This window comes from Callorhinchus milii, unplaced genomic scaffold (assembly GCF_018977255.1).
Source record: "Callorhinchus milii isolate IMCB2004 unplaced genomic scaffold, IMCB_Cmil_1.0 Scaffold20, whole genome shotgun sequence".
Taxonomy (NCBI): Eukaryota; Metazoa; Chordata; class Chondrichthyes; order Chimaeriformes; family Callorhinchidae; genus Callorhinchus; species Callorhinchus milii.
This window is the reverse complement of record NW_024704761.1, coordinates 3,368,514-3,387,575: the sequence shown is the minus strand read 5'-3', so window position 1 is coordinate 3,387,575 and position 19,062 is coordinate 3,368,514. Positions and strand designations below refer to the sequence as shown.

Genomic DNA, 19,062 nt, shown 5'->3' with positions numbered 1-19,062 from the left:
GGAGAGCATTCCTACAGGAGTGAGAGAACTGGGGGGCAAAAAAGAGGAGAATATTGGTGAAATGATCATTTGCTCTACTGGGCAGCTCGGGTCTGAAATTGTGGAAGATTCTTCAATTTGGACATAAAAATTGGCTTATGACTATTATGATTATTATTATAACGATTGAGAATTTACCACCGTCTTTACTACACGATCTTGAACTTTAAGACAAAATATTGCTACAAGGTGGGATTTTGGGCCTCGGGTGAGAATTGATACACGGCTGCTCTGCTTTGGTGGGTTTGGTGATAGGCTGTGAGACCCAGAGGCGATAGATAGACTCTTCTGAAGGACATTTATTGAAATGTCACTTTAGTTCAAAGTGACTTCAATTGAAGGTGGGCAGCAGCAGGAAGCTGGGCGAACCAGAAATTCTCATACCTGTTTTTATGCCCCTTATCTTGCTGACCCTCCCTCCCTTCACCCCGCCCACCCCAACCCCTGCCCCCCCCCCCCCCCTTATCCTCCCTCCCTCCAACAACACATCTGGTGATATTTCAAATGCCTGTTTGGATCGGAAATCCTGCTTCGCCTCAGCTCTTGTTTAGAACTGATTTTGCATAAGCGTTTCTGAAGTGGAGCATTGGTTTCTCTCTCCCCCCCGCGCCCCATCTCCCATCACCACCACCACCAACCCTGCAGATGTGACTTAATGGGAAACACATGTGCAAAAGGATGTCCTTGAATCGCAGGATAAACGAAGAGCAGGGATATGAGGAGTGATTCAGGACAAGGCATCGCCTTTGTCTGGCGTTATATTTACCAGCAGCACTGAAATCCTCAGCAAAGGTGAAGACCGGTGTTGCTGTTAGATTTGTGGTTATAATTCAAAGAAAAAAAAAGCCAGCTCTTGCACAACTTTTTTTCCCTCTAACCATCAGGTGTTTTTTTTAAAAGCCAATGTCTCGATGCTGAAGCTCCGTTTGATCTTTGAGCCATGAAAAAGAGCAAAGATAGCTGGCACAAGTGGTTTTAATTACAAACAGCCTAAATCTATAGCCGTCAAATGCAGAAGAAAGAAAGGAGGAAAGCGAGCGAGAGGACCCTTTGCCACATTCCGAGCACTTACCCACTGGAGGGGCGAGGATTTACTGGATATTTGGAAATAATAATAATCTGTGCATTTGACAAGCGGCTTTATCATCAGGAGGACATCTCTAAGTGCTTTGCAGGATGTACTGTAAAGTGTAGTGACTAATTTGCAGGCAAACCCGACAGCCATTTCGCTCACACCAACATCCCACTTCCCGCCAAAAAGTGAGTATAGATAGGATCAATAGAGTAAATTATAATCCCCCTGTCCAACACGTGAACCGTGTCACAAGCTTCCTTGCAGGAAGCTTAATGAACCCGAGGAATACCTGTTTGCATTGTCTCTTCTGAGAGTGTTGTCCACATTACCTGCATCGCTATTGATCGGATGTGGATAGTTATTTTCTTCAGGAAGTCTCCAAGCGTTTTGCTCTGCGTAACAATTCAGTGGTATTTGATGCCATCAAAATATCAATGATTCCACCTCGAGTGGTTTTGTCCATTGTGAACCTAATACCAGCCGAGTTACTGATGAGCTCAGTCGTCTCTTACACTTCCAAGTGCCACCCTGCGGTGAGCTGCTTTGCCTTTTGATGTGTTTTGAAGATCAGAAGCAGCAGAGACTGTTTCAGGTCAATGGCTCCTCCTCGAGTTCAGGTGACAGTAAGTGACTCAGGACCTTTGTTCTCATTGTTCACCACATTGTCAGAAGCCTTCCCTGTTTTACTGTTTCGGAACTGACTCTTGTCCTGTATTACCTTTGATTTTTCAGACCCCAATTTAACTCTCTACACCCCTCCCGCCCCCAAAAAAATCCTTCTGCTACAGATGTAATTAATTTAATTATTTCGGCACTTATATCAAAAATTTCAACGACGTTTCGCCCTCAAAATACAGTCCATCCACTTTACAGTATATTCTGTGAAGCGCTTTGAGACGCCTCAACGACATAATAAAGTGTTATGTCAAATGCGATGATTATTATTATTCCAGTGAATCACTCGGTAAAGCTTGTGATTGCAGTATTTAACCAATAAAGGGCACTTTTACAGCAACTGTCCTAGATGAGACCATCTCAAAGAGCTTTACAGAGATAGAGTGGGAGCCTGAGCAGGGAGGAAATAGGGGGGGGAGATGACCAAAGATACTGTCAGGTTTTTAAGGCAGGTTTCAAAATTTGAGCGAGAGAGAGAGAGCAAGGCAGAGGGTTTTAGTGGGAGCGCCTCAGAGAGCCAGGGCAAAGTCTGATGGTGGGGTAGAAGAGGTGGGGGCAATTAAGAAGGCCTGAGATGGCGGAGCGAAGATACTGAGCAGGAGTCCAGGACTGCAGGAGATTATAGAGAGTGGACGGGGTAAGGTTGTGGAGGTGTTTGAAGATGAGGAGGAATGTTTATAATTGGATATATGGTCTGAAGTAGATTTATTTGGGGGGGGTGCGGGTTCTGGTACGTCCACAAACCCCTCACCGTGCTTAAGAGTATCCAAACCAAACAGAGTTCCATGCATCCCCCTTCCGCACGTTATGAAGTGACCTGAATTTGCACTGGTGTTAGTTAGCCTTGAAGCTCAGCTCAAGGGTCATTAACTAATTTCGGACCGATGCCGAGTCTTTTAGAGAATGTGTTTGTTTCGGAAGAAGATGTTATTTGGAACAAAAGCAGACGGGGAGAATGGGAGGATTCGGATAAAGCAGAAAGGTCCACACCAAATCCCAAAAGTTCACGAACTGCCCGTCGGCCTCCCGTTGATTTCTGCCCGTGTCCGCTCGCTCCAAAACAATGCAGTGTTATCGCGCTGTCCACTCGCTGATGTGCCTGAAACCTGCTGCTTATCAATCCCTCTCGCTGCACCGCTTCCTACTGCCAAACTGGCAGCAGAGAAATGCGTGGGAACCGACAGGCAGGAAACGCTTGTTAATGAGGGATGGCCAATCCGGGGACTGATTGCTACCTGGCAGTTTGTGGCATTTCCTGAGCGGGATTTTCGTGCTTAAGAAACACACAAGAAACTATTTCCGATGAGCATAGCACTCAAGTGTTCGGAAGATACATCAGTCTTCGAGGGATGAAATCCCACCTTGTCTTAGCCTGTAAAGGTTGTTTTTTTTTCTCAACATTCAAAAATTACGTTGAATTGGGGAAAATTCTGTCATTCCTCATTTGAATCAATTTGGAAGCCAGCTCCTTTTGTAAGAATTTGGGACAAGCCAGCTCCCAAATTGAGTCAGAGTTGAAGAATTTTTGTCTTGATGCTGAGAGTTGAGGCTTTGTATTTTGATGTGTGTGTGTATGGAGTCGGAGGCGGATTTGCTAAAAGAAAGTTTTTTCCACTTTTGAAGTTAGAAAGTCGTCTCGGCGTGTCGTGCTTGATATATACTGACAGGAGCTCACCGGCCTCTCAGATCATCCTGAAGATCCTTGTGGTTTTCTTCCCACTGAAGCGTGACTACCCCGTGTGTGAGTTATTGCCCGTTGACACTCTCCTCTGCCCTTCTGATCCCAGCGGTTCAGTGAAGCAGTGGTCAGAGCTGAGCAACATGAGGCAGGGACAGCCACGCTGACGTTACAGGCGAGGTTTAAGAATAAAAAAAAATCAATGCAAGACACTGCAGTTAAGTGGGAGCCTGGATGCTGCGAATCAGGTTTATGAAACAGATGTAAGCAGCAGCAGAATGTTTGATCGTGACTGCTCAGAGGATCTGGGTTATATCATCCTTCATGTTGTGAGATACAAGTCAGAGGCTGGGGCAACTCTTGTGTGCATATGCCTGATATTGTGAGTCTTAACTGTGGTGTGGAGACGTGGTTTCATGTTCAGAATCATTCACTCTCTCTCTCTCTCTCTCTCTCTCTCCCTCTCCTCTCTCTCCCTCTCTCCTCCCATTTAGTCCTGGATCTAACCCTTGTTGATGTTGGGAGGAGTTGAGAAGAGACATATGGTCTGAAATAGATTTTTTTTTGGGTGGTGGGGGGGGCGGGTTCTGGTGCGTCCACAAACCCCTCACCATGCTTAAGAGTATCCAAACCAAACATAGAGTTCCGTGCATCCCGCCTCCGCATGGAAATTCCAGAGATATTTATTGGAATTTCCCATGGTCTTCGCCTGAGGACCATCCGTTGCTTTTAAATGTAACACCGCAGAGAATTTTGGAAAATTCCCTCACCCCAGTTCGTGTTTGGAAGTGGTGGATCTTCCACAATCCTTAAAAGGAGGGATTGACAATCGAATTGAAGAATTGTGCACAACTCTGTCCGATGGTGTTTGGAATTTTAAAGCGTTGGGGGGTCGAGGCTGATGTGTTTTGGGTCTCGGGTAAGGACCCACATGGAAGAAGGGAGATTGTCCACTAGGCGGCGCTCCTGCACTTAGCAACTGGTTTACAATCAGAAGAGCTGAGAGCAGCCCATACACCAACCATCACTGCTTTAGTTGGTGCAGGACCAGAGGTGGATGGAGGGGGTGGTGGGGGGGCCAGAGGGAGAGGGGCCAGGAATATGTAGGCTCACGATTTCAGAACACCGACTAACCTCTGCAGAGTCTGGCTCCGTGTGCATGGATTTGCTTCCCGTTTCAGCTCGTTGTTCAAATTGTCTTTCAACCAGATGCTTCTTATCACAGTCTGAGATACAACAACTTGCCCGTATATAGCGCCCTCCACGCAGGGTAGCGTCTCAGAGCGATTAACAGTGGCGGAGCCTGACTCCGGGGGGAGGGGGGAGGTGGCCGTAAGCACGGTCGAAGAAGAAGGTCTTCAGGCGGGACTTGAAAAAGGGGGAGTGGGTGGGGGGTGCAAGGTGGAGCGATTGAAGAAGAGTGTTCCAGAGGAAGAGTGTTTCTGTGAGGATGGAGTGGTGTCAAGGCGAGAGATACTGTTAATAAGAGTTTGTAGTAAAGTTCTTCTCTGTTGAGCTGCACCCACCAGTCAGTGTCTTCTGCATTTCTGCATTAGAAGTTGAGAACGTTACTGCACAGAAACCATCACATCAGCACTTCTGCTCTTTCTCCAGTTCTGATCATCTCTCCTACCCGCTTGCCCCGGACCCTTTTATTCTTCCCCTGCCATCAACCCTCCAGCCCCCCACCCCCATCGCCCACAAAATTATACAATCAATTCCCTTTACAGTATATTCTGTGAAGTGCTTTGAGACGTCTCAGCACCGAGATAAGGCGTTGTATCAAATGCAAGGATTATTATTATTATTCATGCTCTTCGCTCAACAAAACTAAACTCAAACACCCCAACGGTGGCTTGTCGTCTGTGGACAGTGTTAGTGAGCGAAGGGCGACACTCAGAGACTGTGGTAATTGAAGAGAAAACCTGCTCCGTATTTGCCTCGTGGCTGCAGCTCAGGACGGTGGATTGTGAGCTGACTGAAGACACGGAGCATAATGATGGCCACCTGTGGAGTTTCATCCCTGTTCTTTGTTCTTTTTGCTTCAGGCAAACTTGTTTCCTGCCTCTCTTGTCCACTTTGGCTCTGAAGTCAGAACGGGTGAGTAACATAATCCCACTTCTTTTTATTCGTTCAAGTTAGTCTTTCAGTGATTTGGGTTTTAGTAAATGTCCTTTGCTATCCCTGGATAGGCCGCCCATTTCGGCCACATTTGTTTCCCACCTGTCACCGTTTTGTTCAAGGGCAGAGGTTAAGATAAAGGGATCCGAATAAATCCCTGTTTCTTTCTCCTCCCTCAGTTCTTAGCTACTTGGTGTTCACCTTCGGGTGAGATGTTAAACTAAAGTCCCGTCTGCCTGTTCAGGTGGACGTTACAAGGCGCTATTTGAAAAGAGAAGGGAGTTTCTCTCTCCTGGTGTGCTGGCCAACAATCTCCCAAATAAAATTGGTCACTCATACCATGGCTATTTTATGGGCTTTGAGGTGTCTCAAAGATGTGATAAAGTGCTATATCAAATGCAAGGATTATGATTATTATTATTATCTTGCGCTTAACCAACCTGCACACCCTGACTGGGTGGTGGAGCCCTCGCCTCTGGCTGTGGATGTGGGTTAAAGAAATCAGTGGAGATGCAATCAGTGGAGATGCTGAAAGATCCCATTAGGCTCCTCAAAAAGAGAAGTGAGTTTCTCCCGGCGTCTTGTCAACTGTGCCCCAGATTAGTTGGGTCATTTCACCTCCTGGGTCCTTGGTGCCCCAAAATGGCTGCATCATTAGTCAATAAAAATGCCACTTCATTTCCTGTGAGGCCTCGTGTCCTTTTAATGAAACATTGAGCCTGAGTTTTGTTCTCTGCTGTCTAGATTGCTACATCAGCGAGGAGTTCCTAGAGTCCCCAGCTGCCATTTCCCAGGCAAACGTCACCGTAGCCAGGTTTGTACATTCGGCAAAAAAAACAGATTGATGCCCAGAAGCAGGAAATTTCACCCATTTTAGACTGCGGGACTGTTTCGTCTTAAAATTTAAATTGTTCAGAATTCTTAAACGCGGACTAAATTTGGGAGGCGGTTTCCTGCTTTCTCTTAAAAAGACCTGGTCGGTTTCCAAACTAAGGCTGAATTTAAACGTTTTTCCATGATGCTGCCTGACCTTAGTTTTTAAGGCAAAACGGTCTCATGGGCTCAGACTAGGTGGAATTTTGGGGCCCCTGGTCCCTGCGTTAACTCTCCCTAACTGACCGGGAATATTCATGCCAAGCTTTCAGTCAGGAGATCACAATGTTCTGGATTGGACATTAAACTCTTGACCTGGGAGTGCTCTGTACTGACACTGGGAGATAAAAAGGGAAGTGTTTCATTGGCAACAGCATAACCGTCTATCTGCTGACGTAATCAAGTAGCTGTCCACCATGTAGTGTAAAATGGTTTCCTTGTGGTCTCAGATTATGATGAGCGAGGACTGTCAGCTGTTAAATCCTCAGAACCTCTGCTCCATCTCCTGCTCCTAACCTTGACTAAGGTTGCCTGTGTTCTGTCGGAGCCCGGAAAGCTGGTTCAAGGCAGCCAGATTCTCCCTCTGTCCCTGCAGGATAGAGCAGTTTTGTTAACCAAACCTATGCTCACAATAAACAGGCCAGAGTGTCGTCATTCTCCTGTGATGAGGAAGAGTCTTGCTGCTGTGTTATCAATGGCCACAACACCTCCGCCTGCAGCTTCATCCCAAATCCCGCCCCCCCCCACCCCCCACCCACCCGGCTCGTGATCTCTCTCCACCTCCACGAACCTCCTCAACCGTGAGTGTGGTGTCATGGCAGGTCAACTAGAGCAAGCCGGGCAGCTGAGGAAAGCGGGAGTGAACAGGAAGCCATTTGTGATTAACGCACTGGCTTTTGTCTTTTTGATTTCACCCCCGGAGCTTTGAGACTCTGTGATCAGCTCTGGGTCACAGCATCCCCTTTGTTTCTGGTGGTTAGGTCACGTGGGTCTGAAAGTGATGTCTGTGTTATGTGTGTTTTCTACTGATTTGCTTCTCTGCCTTTCTTCTTCAGCTCTTGTCCCCGAGCTACAGCCCCTACCACTATCTCACCAGTTTCGGAAGCACAGCTTGAAACAACTGCTGAGGATGGGGGAGAAGAGGGAATGCCAGAGACAGAACTAACGGCACATTCTGGGGTTCGACATAACAATAACATCAGTAAAGTTCCCAAATGGCTCAAGCTGCCCGGTAGGTTGAGCTCTTTTTATTATTTTAGAGTAACCCTGTCCGGCTCTTTAACTTTACATCAGTCCCGTGTATCTACACGCCAGATAACGCACACCCCGCTTTCTCCATGTCAAGGCTCCAATGCGGAAGTTAAGTTGGGCTGTGATTTTGGTGAAAATGTTTAGTTGCCTGAGATGTAACTATACATACAGAGAGTAAATGAATGAGAGAGACACACACATAACCCAGGTTAAGATGCACAAAGAGATACACACAAACACATGGAGACCTGATATCTAAACTGCTTTCATATCCACGATAGACTCCGTCCCAATTAGTGCGATGGATCAAGACACAAATCGTCACAAAACCGAACAGTGCCTTGCCTTGAGAATACCTCAACGGCTGTTACACATTTAGAATTATTCTTAAAGACCCACGGAAAGGATTTCTACATCATTCTCTCTTTTCTTCCTTGTCCTATTTCCCTTCTTGTGGGCAAGATGGCAATATGGAGAGCAAACCCCCCACCCCAACCTTCTCGCTTCCCTGGATTTCCTGAACTCTGCCCTGATGAAGTTATCAGTAAAACATGACAATTAGTCAAAAAGAATGTGGCAATTTTTAGGAATTGGAAAAACGACTGCAAATTGCATTACAAATAAGCCGGAACCACAAGCCATGTTGTGGAGGCACACATAGCGAAATGACTTTAAGTTACAAAATTGGCCTAATTAACTTTCTTGAGTATATCGTCTTTCAACCCACAAAATTGCAGAGTGTTTCCTTTTGTGTTTCCTGACCTTTGTACTAAAAGGAGAGCGCGGCTGTCACATTTTGTTGTAAACAAAGCCTTTTGAACCTTCCTCCACACTGTTTCCCCCCCCCTCCCCACACGCACACACACACATGCGCAAACATACGCACAATTGAAAGGATAGCTTTGCAAATTCCGAAGTTGAACATTGACATTGAATGGCGATGAACTGGGCAAGAGCGACCCGAACGACTAAAGGAAATGTTTAGCTCACGGTCATAATAAACTCTTCCTCCGTCGATTGCCAGGCAACTCGAACCACATGAAATCTTCGGGTCATCCTTGTAGGGACAAAGGGTTGTGTTGTTCAGCTCCAGCTGTTATCCAATACAACGTATTGTTTAATATATCCTGATGTCAGGAAACGGTTTGTGTAATTTAATAGTAAACCCAAAGAATGGCGATTGACCAACATTTGACTTGGCTCTAGTCAGGTGTGCTCCTACCGCTGGCTTGTGCATTGAAGCCCCAGTGCCATAGGAACAGGAGGAGGCCATTCAGCCCTCGAGCCTTTGCCGCCATTCTATTAGATCACGACGAAAACAGAAGGGATTCCTTCCCCATCATCCCCCCCCACCACCACCGTCCTGGCCATCAATCCCCCAGATTCATCCACTTCACGGGACCTCACAGCGCGCAAAATGCCTACAAATACAGTCACTACACATGATCATTCGAGGTGTTAAGTGGCAAAGATTATTTTTTATTATTTAGTATCAAAAGAAAATGAAACGTGTGTAGGCTGACTTTATTTGTCCTGGATACACACGCCAGAAATTATTGAATTTGAAGCTGAGTTATTAAACCTTTATTGTCATTCTAACTGTATGTAACCAGGTCATTTACAGCACTGCCAGGGTTTTTGCTAATTGATTTGTTTTTCTCTCTCTCTCTTTGCATTATAGGAAAGCGTTAGGAGGAGGAACGGAACAAGCTCTCTACGGTTAAATAGAAACTTCAAAGGGTTGAAAGCAAATATTTTGCTTTGTTTCTGATTTGTGAAATGTGCATTTCACTTATGACTTTGTTTTTGCTTCAGAGGTTGTTTGAACGGTATGGGTTCAGAGGGCATTAATCGTGTTCAAAATTGGCTCGAGACTAGCGGGTGATTTACAATAAAATCTGGAGGAAAATTTGCCACAAATGAACTCTGATAGTGGAGCATTCATTCCTTTTTTTGTTGGGGGAATATTGTTTGAAGATTTTAAAAATATATATTACAGGGATACATGCATACGGAGTCCTGTAGCTTACTGGTTAGAGTGCTTGCCTCACAAGCGAGAGGACCCAGGTTTGATTCCCGGGCAGAGTGAAACCTTAGGTTTACTCCACACTGTTATTCGGCAATTGGCGGATCGCTTTTCAGGGGTAATAAACCCTTTTTATATAAAAAAAAATAATAATTTGGTCACTCAATCCACAACTGTTTGTGGGACACTGCTGTGCGCAATTAGCTGTCGCGTTTCCCCCACAAATTGAGATCGAAATGGTGGCACCTCATCAAATAGGAGGTTGTTTGGTCACAGTAGGTGCAGCATTTGAGGTGCATGCGAAGCTCATTCTGGGAATCGCTTAGATAAGGCCTTTTACATGAAAGGAGCTGTAGAAATGCACATTGCTGGAACACGTTGAATAAGACTGTCGTGCCGTTTCACAGTCAGCGATCAGTAATTTGGAAACCAAATGGAAATGTTTTTTTAATTTAATAAAAACATGAATAATAAGTTAAATAAATGAAAATATAGAATTTTTGACTGCGGGAGTCAAAGAGGAGATCAAAGAGAATAAAGTGTATTAGGGCTGTATTCTGTTTCAAAGTGAACTTGGTGAAGTAAACGTTTTTCAAAATGAACATTAATCACTCCGTCCCAGGATGTCATCAAATCATTGTCAGATGAAATTAGGAGCTTCCACATGTTCTGACTAAACATAACATCGGATCAAAATGAATTCATTTACATAACTCCTTTCACACATGTTATTATTGCCGGAGAGTTATTTGGAAAGCTGCACAGTTATTCAAAGAGTTATAAAAATACGCCAAGATTATTAAAGAAAATAAACATCAAAGCAATCGGAAGGGGGGCAGACCAACTTTTGAGTGAACCTATGAATTGATTGTTCATTTTACATTGACATAGAAAAGGGAGTCACTTTCAACAGAGAAGGAGGCCATGTGACTCGTTGGGTCTGTGCCAAACTAGTTATTTTTCCAAATCTCCCTTTGTATTAATTCTTCTTTCCTTCTCTCTCTTTCTCCGAACCCTCGACGATTTCTCTTCTCCGGTAGCTTATCCTACTTTCTTTCGAACAATTCTCTCGCAAGATTACGGATTAGGTTAGCAGGGTGCGACCCACCAGGGAGAGAGAGAATGCGCGCTCCATTCCACAATCTATCTCTGGAATTTCCATGTGCAGGTGGGGTGCATGGAAATTCTCAGTTTGGTTTGGATACTCTTAAGCACGATAATGGGTTTCCACTTGTGTCAGACACCCAGCTAACCAAAAAAAGGTCACGCAAGGTTTGGATGAGGAAGGTCCTCTTTGATCTCAGCTGTTTGGTGAATGAATCCCAGTTTCCTGTGCTTAACTAACCTTCCCTGGTAACCCGTTCTAATTGCCTAACTCCCTTATATGTGAAAGTTAATGACTGGAACGGGTTACCAAGAAGAGTCATCCAAGTCTTGACTTCCCCCTCATTTCTCTTATATCTGTCTGCCAGTTTAAGCGACATTCATTTACTTTATCAGTTTTTTATGGTATTATTAGTATAACTCAATGGCACTCCAATGGACATTTAAGGGAATCTGTTCAGCAACAGCACATGTGAAAGAGAACAAAATAAAAGGGGAATGGGTTGTTATTTTTAGTGTGTGACCCAGATTCACAAGTTGAAAGTTTTCATCCTGACTCTTAATAAAAAAATATTCACTTAAATCATAGACTTCCAAGATCTTTGTAAACAAAGTGGGTTGTTTGACTTGTGTATCTCGAGTACAAAGTGGATCAACTCTTTTTTTAAAAATGATTCTCCAGAGATTTTGCCACCCTTTACGTAGTTTTACAAACGTGCTGCCTGCCTCCTTCACCTCTACCCGTGTGGTCCTTTCACTGAAGCCTGACATATGTTTCTAAACCAAGCGCCGCTTCAGTCCAGCTGACTGAACTTCAAAGTGGTTCAGGAGAACCCTCTTGTGTTCCTGGCACTTGTCATTGTCTTGCAAGTTTGCTTGTCTCTTTCCTCCTCCCCCCGAGGTCTAATTACTCCCAACTGCTTTGCAAGGCTTTGAAGTGGCGTGCATGCGTGTGTGTGTGTGTGTGTGCGCACTCAAAGCACCTGTCACCATGTGCAATCTGAGGGTGTGTGTGGGGTGGAAGAAAGAGAGAGTGAGCAAGGGTGCATCAAGGCAACTTTAACTGTCTCCACGCTTAAACCGCTGCCAAACGGATCTATTCCTCTTTCCACGTGGAATGGGACATTTTAAGTCGGTATGAGATGTTTTTTGATAAGTTCTTGTAACACTTAAGAGCGCCTAATGCACTGGGTTTTGGAGTACAAGAATCAATTTCTGTGACTTTACATTAATTTTTCTGCTGAAGAGTTTAGCGTTGTAATTTAGTGAGAAAAACTGAGCCGTGCACATTAAGGTGGAAAATACACCTGTTATTTTTAAGGTCTATTTTTTATTATTATTAAGGGATTTATTTAGGATAAAAGATGGGAAGGGAAGCCTGAATGTTTCTCTCTATTGGTTAGGATAAAACATCTGCCTTTGTTGAACCACCATGAGGTGACCACATCTACAGCACAGGTTACACATGTGGCAATCTTTCACGTGGCCCAATAAAGTTATCACATCTCCCCCCAATTCTCAAGCCCCCATATTTAATACACCATTGAGTAAGAGCCCAACACTGTTAAATCTCATTCTGGCAAGATTCGAACCGAGCCTTTAAGTGGAAGGACATGATCCAGTCATTTGCCTGAACCGTTTAAATATTGGGTCGTTTTAATGGGCTTTAAATCTGTCTTTGGAGTGCTTCGTTTCTTTAGCTACCCTGGGCTTGTCTCTAACACAAAACCAGGTATGCATTAAAGGGTGTGGATTAACTAACTTTGATGTTGTTTGTTGCACAGGCCTGATCTTTTCTCTTCAGACCATCTGTAAAATGTTACATCTGTGATTCATTTTAGCAATGGCGTGCAGTGTAAACCATGCAACAGGAGGATAGCTGCAACTAAATGGTTGCAAATTCAAGGCCAATAATAGCAAACAGGAGATTAATTGTACCTACTGCCTACCACCGTCAGACTGGGCCGGTCAAAGGGATTCTGCTTATCGAGCATTTTTTGTTCTTTTTAAAGATTAATCGCTGGAGTAAAACGTAGATAGGCTCAGAAGGGCGGTGTAAGGATTAGTTTGAGATTGAACGTCCAACAGTGAGCAAATATGAAATCAATTCAATCGGCCAATATAGATGTGTATACATTAATTCCTTGTAGATGTCCCCATAACACATGCTCATCAGAACCAAGGACAGAGGGAAAGCGTTGGGGTAGTCAAGAGTACACAGCGTTCACCCAATACCATGCCTTTCCAGGTCAATATATACTGTAGACAGCGTTGGTGAATTTTCCACCAGACGATGATTCAATATTGTTCAGCGGAACTAATATTTTTTGGTCTTCCTCCCGTGGTTCCTGGGATTTTTTCAAAGTGGCTGTGTGTGGGGAGAGGCCAATGAAATTTGCTAATTATTTCGGCATTTACAAAAAAAAAGCACATTAACTTGCGGTTGCTGCTGCACAGACCAGAGATTAGAAGTGACCAATAAGGTCTAAATAGTTGTGGTGGTGTTGGTAGTGTGGTTCATTGATAAGGAATCCAGTTTGAATAGCCAGTGACCCACAGGAACCTCCACACTTACTGAGAGTGGATTTTCCCCGGGGTCACTATGATATCCAGGTTACTGGGAGCAGACCCCATTTGTGTGACTTTTAAAAAAAATCACAAGTATTACAACAACGATTTGCACTTATATAGTGCCCTCCACGCAGGGAGTGTCGTGGAGTGCTTATTAGATTCCAATCTCTTTCAACAAAGTGTTGCCCGATTCCAAATAGTCTTATTTTTTACTGCTCAGGGTTAATCCCTATCCTCGTCTAATGAGGAACAAACAGGATAGGAAGGTCAATGTGCTGGTCTTTCTCCTTCTCCTGCGACCGCGAGTAGTGTAGTAACGGAATATTGCATGATTCCAGCAAGGCTAGACTTGGTGAAAGCCTAATTGTTAAATGTCATCTATGCTTGACTGAATATTTTGGATCGGATGTAGTTTAGCTGTTGCCAAATGCTGCATGTTACTTCCCCTAGCTCCAAAATCTTTGAACTCATGCTACTGTCTGACCCCCCCCCCCCACTGAGATTATGAGGAACTCATCAATGAGTATTTATCAAATTTGACAGCACAAACTTAGATTGAGAATCTGTCCATTATAAATGCTCCACAAGTGTCCTGACCTGAAGACAGTTTCCCCAATGAGGTTCTTTGACTTTGTGAAAAAATCTCAACCTCGCAGTGTAATGAGACATCGCCTTCACCCACACAAACTGCTTCATAGTGAATCTAACCTCATGCGAAAGTGAACCAACTTTCAGGACCTTGTGCTCGAGCAAAAGGAGTGAGTTAATACAGTAGGTTAAAACTGTGCATTTCACACTTGACCAGCTTTCATTCAGTTGATGCTCCCAGAAATCTACAAAAGGTTTATTTCAAATGTTCAATTAAATTTACAGTCAAAACATATGTCCTTTTGTTAAATATACAGAAATAATTAATACATTTGCTGTAACAAAAAGTTACAATGAAAACATGCACAATGTGAAGTATTTAAATACTAACAATATAAACAATATGAACAAGCAGACTTTAGGCAGTTAGGAGGAGGATTCGCTTGCAGGTGGCTAACCATTTGAGCATGTTTCTCTGCAAATCCATTCTTTTAATGTTAACTTTTGATGAGCAGGAGCTTAAAGGCAGCATCTATTCGAAAGCGTCCTAGAAATCCAAAAGCTGTAGAGAATAAGAGGAAAAGTTTCATAGAATTCCAAATGCGTCCAGAGCCTGGCATTAACCTATCTCCTGCGATTATGTGCGATTCAGTAAAACAACAGTTCACACCAATTCTGTGCCGAGAATTATTGCTTCAGTTTTGGACAGAATCTAAGTGTGGGCATATATCATGGACATAACAAATATCGCTAACATAAAGCAACGTTCCAATTGTGGAATTTAAATCTATATCTGCTCTACCTCATGGATCAATTGTCCAAATCGTAAATAGCCAATGAATGCTGCCTCATTCTAATAACTCCATAACCACTGAGTTATTAGATTGGATACAATAAAACAAGTACTGGATCCATGTTAATCCAATAATAATACAAGTTTTGGACAGAAGTCTAAGTATGGGCATATACTCGCTGGCACCTCCCTACCTCCTCACTCCCCAATCCACCACTCGGCACCTCCTCTCAACTGGCACCGGCATCCTGTTCGTCCCTCACACCCTCCGCCCCACCATCGGAGGACATAGTTTCAGCCACTACGCCCCAAAACTCTGGAACGCTCTCCGTCAATCCCTCCATCTTGCACCCTCTCTCTGCCTGAAAACTTTCCTCTTCGACCGTGCTTCCACCTCCCCCTGGCTCAGAGTCAGGCTCCGCCACTCTTAAGCGCTCTGAGACGCTATTCCTGCGTAGAGGACGTTATATAAGTGCAAGTTGTTGTGATAAACGTGGGCTGCCTTTATGTACCTAATGCAAGACGCCAGCAAACTGGATATCTGCTGCCACCATGTGGTCATAAGACCACTCTCCTGAGCAACACACAAACCAAAGGTCCTTCAGCAGTTTTCTGTCAGTTATCAAACCAGACGTGTGATACCACAGATAGTGACTCGGGTCGTAAACGCCTGACTCTACATTTTTCTATCTTTACACCAAAACAAATGTTTCTATTAACTCCGCTAATCGGCCTAACTTGGGGTAACAGGAAAGAGGCCATTCAGCCATCGAGCCTTTCCTCCAGCTTCTTACACCAAGGCAACTGTTAATGCTATTTCCCTTCATTTTCTACATAACCACTTGACACTCTTACTTCTTAAGTGTCTATTCCCTTTTGAACATCCCAATTCATCCTGTCTCTGCGTCATTGGATATTGGTGGGAAATACTTAGTGAAGTATTTACTCTGGAAATGTTTTATTTTTAAAGCCTGAAAATATTTCTGCTGTACCGTGGTGAAAGCGTGCTCAGGCACTTTTGTGTAATGCTGTGGTATCTAATGGGATGTTTTGAGACTGAGTGTCTGATTTTAACTGTCACACAGGAAATAAATGTTTGCTAATTATGATCTATGCCAGTAGCACTGGCTGCCCTGATAAGTGTGCACTTAAAATGTAACCACGTACTGAGAGACAAGCAGTGTTGTGTTGTTTACAGGGCTGCTCATCTAGCAAAATGCAGCGCGCAAAAGTGACTGCATTTGCCCATCTCCCTCTGGGCAAGTCTCGGGATTCAGTGTTACCTACCAGTTGGGGTAAGATCTTCTCAAAATGTTCAATGTCCACGCATTCCAAATCCTCGGTTGTTGCTTGTTTGCATGCTCTTACTGCTGCCTCTGGTGATTTTGTATAAGAACAAAGAATTAGCACCAATAGTGTCTTGGTTTGCCCGTCCTTTTGAATGAGGTGGAAATTCTCCTCCACCTCCCCCTTTTCCCAAACTGGAGCAGTCAGTCATTTTAATAGTGATAATAATCCTTGCACGTGATATTGCGCTTTGTCCCCTTGTTGAGACGTCTCAAAGTGCTTCACAGATATATTGAAAAGTGGGCGAAACGTGGCAGCCAATTGGTGCACAGCAGTGTCCCATAAACAGTAGTGGATTGAGTGACTTTTCTTTAAGGATTATTTACAATGCAAGAGTGGCAACTCTCTTCAGATAACTCAAGAAGCCTGTGCCCAAGCTGGGACTTCCATTTAATCTTGATTTCGGGGAAACTGTTCTTTGGACTCAGTACGAACAAACCAAATGGGACGAAATGTCAGGTTGGGATGCTCAGCTTGGCTCATACATGGTAGAAGCTATCCACATTTTGGAGAACTGGTTAAGCTTTTTAAATATTATTGATGAAACAGCCACAATGTAACATTCCCCCTGTAACAGTCTGTAACATGTAGACCTCATATTTGCACTGAATAATGAGATGTTTTTAATTCTGGTTCCAGCTCTTTATCTGGTCACTCGGAAGTGCTGCGTTGCATCCGACTACCGAAACGCACGCTTTCACAACTGCACAGATGGCCGATTATGGGTGCAAACGTGCAACCTGGCTTGGACTGGAACTCACTTGAACTTACACAGTCACATGGATCACAAGCTCGGATAAAGAAGGCCCTTCAGTCCATTTCAGCTCATAGTTCCAGAATACCCACCCTCCTCTCTTCCCATTACAACATCAAGTTGGTTGGTCCCAATGGCCTGTTTCTGTGCTGCAACCATCTTTATCATTCTATGTTCAAAAAGGTATTTCCTGGTAAGCTTTCCTGGCAATGCATAGCCTCTGACAGCCAGTAGGTGATGCTGAAGTACAAGCTTCACCTCGCCTTCAATTAGCCACATATCAACTTGTGTAAAAATATCATAGTTTGTTGTCCTGTATTGTGCAGTTGATACTCTGTATGAAAGCCATTCCCATCCCAGCCAATGCTGGAACACACTGTCAGTCCTCAGCTCAAAAAGGAACAACAAATTGCATTTGTATAGCGCATTTGTATACATCAGGACATCCCAAGGCGCTGAATACTGAAAGGAGGAGGCATGTAGCCTCTCAAGACTGCTTTGAGGCGACTCAAACAATGCTTACCTACGACAAAGATTTTCAGCATTTCAGACATAATAAGGACAGCGTCGCTGTTAACTGCAAACAAATAGAAAAGTAGTATTGTGTTAGTATGATACTGCAGATTGCCTTCTTCATGAAACAGGACAACTTGCACTTACATGTCGGTTAAGGTCTCAATGTGTTTCGCAGCGACAGTGTGAATCATTGAGCAAAGTGGGAGGAGGGGACTGGGGCCGGTATTAGGATGTTAATCGATTGATTTTAAAGAGAGTGTTAAAGGAAAGAAAAGCAAATCAAAACCTTTTTCGGACATAGTCCCAGAGAGCAGAAAAAACAAAAGCTTTTTTATTAATTCCACAGGGTAATAGTTTACAGGGAGCATGATCTCTCGCAGGCCTTGCTCCTCCAGGTTTGAATGAGCTGATGGATTACACACCTTATGTGGAAGAGGACTGCCTGACAATATCTCACTACAGTCTACGTAATCAACACAGAATAAATCAACTCATCTTAGAATTTAGTGACGCTTGGGAGAGGATGAAGTACCTTATAAACAGATATTCAGATTACTCAGATCTTACAACTGAGTGAATTATGCAACTACTAGTAAAACCTGCAATAGACAAATTGGCTGTTAGATCTGTACATTTCAACTGAGAATACTGTACTGGTTCTCATGCAACCCTTACTTTTGGTTTTGGGATCTTTAAAATAGAAGTGAAGCAGTTTGTTTATCAGCTCCTGAAACAGATAACACAGCACAGTTAGCCTTACCCTCTGCAAGTGCATCATCTCAGCAAGACATGGCTGAGTGAATCTTGTAACAAACAGAAACAATCATTAATCCTCGTCTTTGATAGTGCCTTATCACATTGTCCGAGACATCTCAAAGCACTTCACAGCATACACCGGAAATTAGATTGACTGTGTATTTTGTGGGCGCAACACGACGGTTTGCACACAGCAATGTCCCACAAACGGCAAGACCAATTCTATTTGGGGGATTGTTGGCCGGGACACTGGGAGAGAAACCCCCCTTTTCTTTTCAAACAGTGCCGAGGGATCTTTAAATTCCGCCTGAACAGGCAGTCAGGACTTCGGTTTAACCCCTCATCTGAAGGAGGGCACCTGTGACAGTGCACCGCCCGCCCGCCCCCAGCCCTGCATTGGAGCGGCACTTTAGACGGTGCGCCTCCCAAGCGTTAACGTGGAGGCTTGAACGCAAGACCTTCCGACTCAGCTCAGAGGAGAGGAGAGAGGGCCGGACCTGACTGACACCTATTGCTCACACAAAAGTACACAGTCGGTTCACTTTACGGTATATTCTGCGAAGCGCCTTGAGGCGTCTCCATGACGTGAAGGGTGAATGGCAGTGTCAGTTCCGTTACGACTGTAATGTTAAAGCGTCTGGAGCGGCGGCACCAGAGCGGCAACTCACTCGCTTGAATCTGGCGCCCTGTTCTCTCTCCATTCTCGCTGTCCCTCCCCCGCCACTGGCCCGGGGGTGGGCGGGCGGGAGCGCGCGGGCGCAGTGATCCCGCCCACTCCGAGCCGATTGGACCGGTAACTCACGTGACGCCGAAGCGAGCGCGCTGATAGGTCAGTCGCGCCGCCAATCGCCCGTCCGCCCGCCCGACGTCACCACGGGGGGCGGGGGGGGAAGGG

The 19,062-nt window shown here is 44.5% G+C and overlaps 2 protein-coding genes across 2 annotated transcripts in view; one reads left to right on the top strand and one right to left on the bottom strand.

The window, feature by feature from the left end:
* The window catches only part of aspscr1 (ASPSCR1 tether for SLC2A4, UBX domain containing), a 67,377-nt gene extending 57,741 nt beyond the window's left edge, over positions 1-9,636 (top strand). The window contains exons 14-17 of the mRNA XM_042342532.1: positions 5,516-5,567; positions 6,333-6,402; positions 7,517-7,692; positions 9,394-9,636. Of these exons, the coding sequence (XP_042198466.1) occupies positions 5,516-5,567; positions 6,333-6,402; positions 7,517-7,692; positions 9,394-9,404 (309 nt within the window). The 3' untranslated portion in view covers positions 9,405-9,636. The remainder of the gene's footprint in view (positions 1-5,515; positions 5,568-6,332; positions 6,403-7,516; positions 7,693-9,393) is intronic.
* A 4,593-nt stretch (positions 9,637-14,229) lies between these two features.
* On the bottom strand, positions 14,230-18,892 carry cenpx (centromere protein X). The gene is made up of 5 exons (XM_007888691.2): positions 18,836-18,892; positions 18,087-18,138; positions 17,419-17,472; positions 16,082-16,170; positions 14,230-14,563 (listed from the first exon to the last, which is right to left on the bottom strand). The coding sequence occupies exons 1-5, from the start codon at positions 18,866-18,868 to the stop codon at positions 14,549-14,551; spliced, it is 243 nt and encodes an 80-aa protein (XP_007886882.1). The 5' UTR covers positions 18,869-18,892; the 3' UTR covers positions 14,230-14,548.
* Between the last annotated feature and the right edge of the window lie 170 nt (positions 18,893-19,062).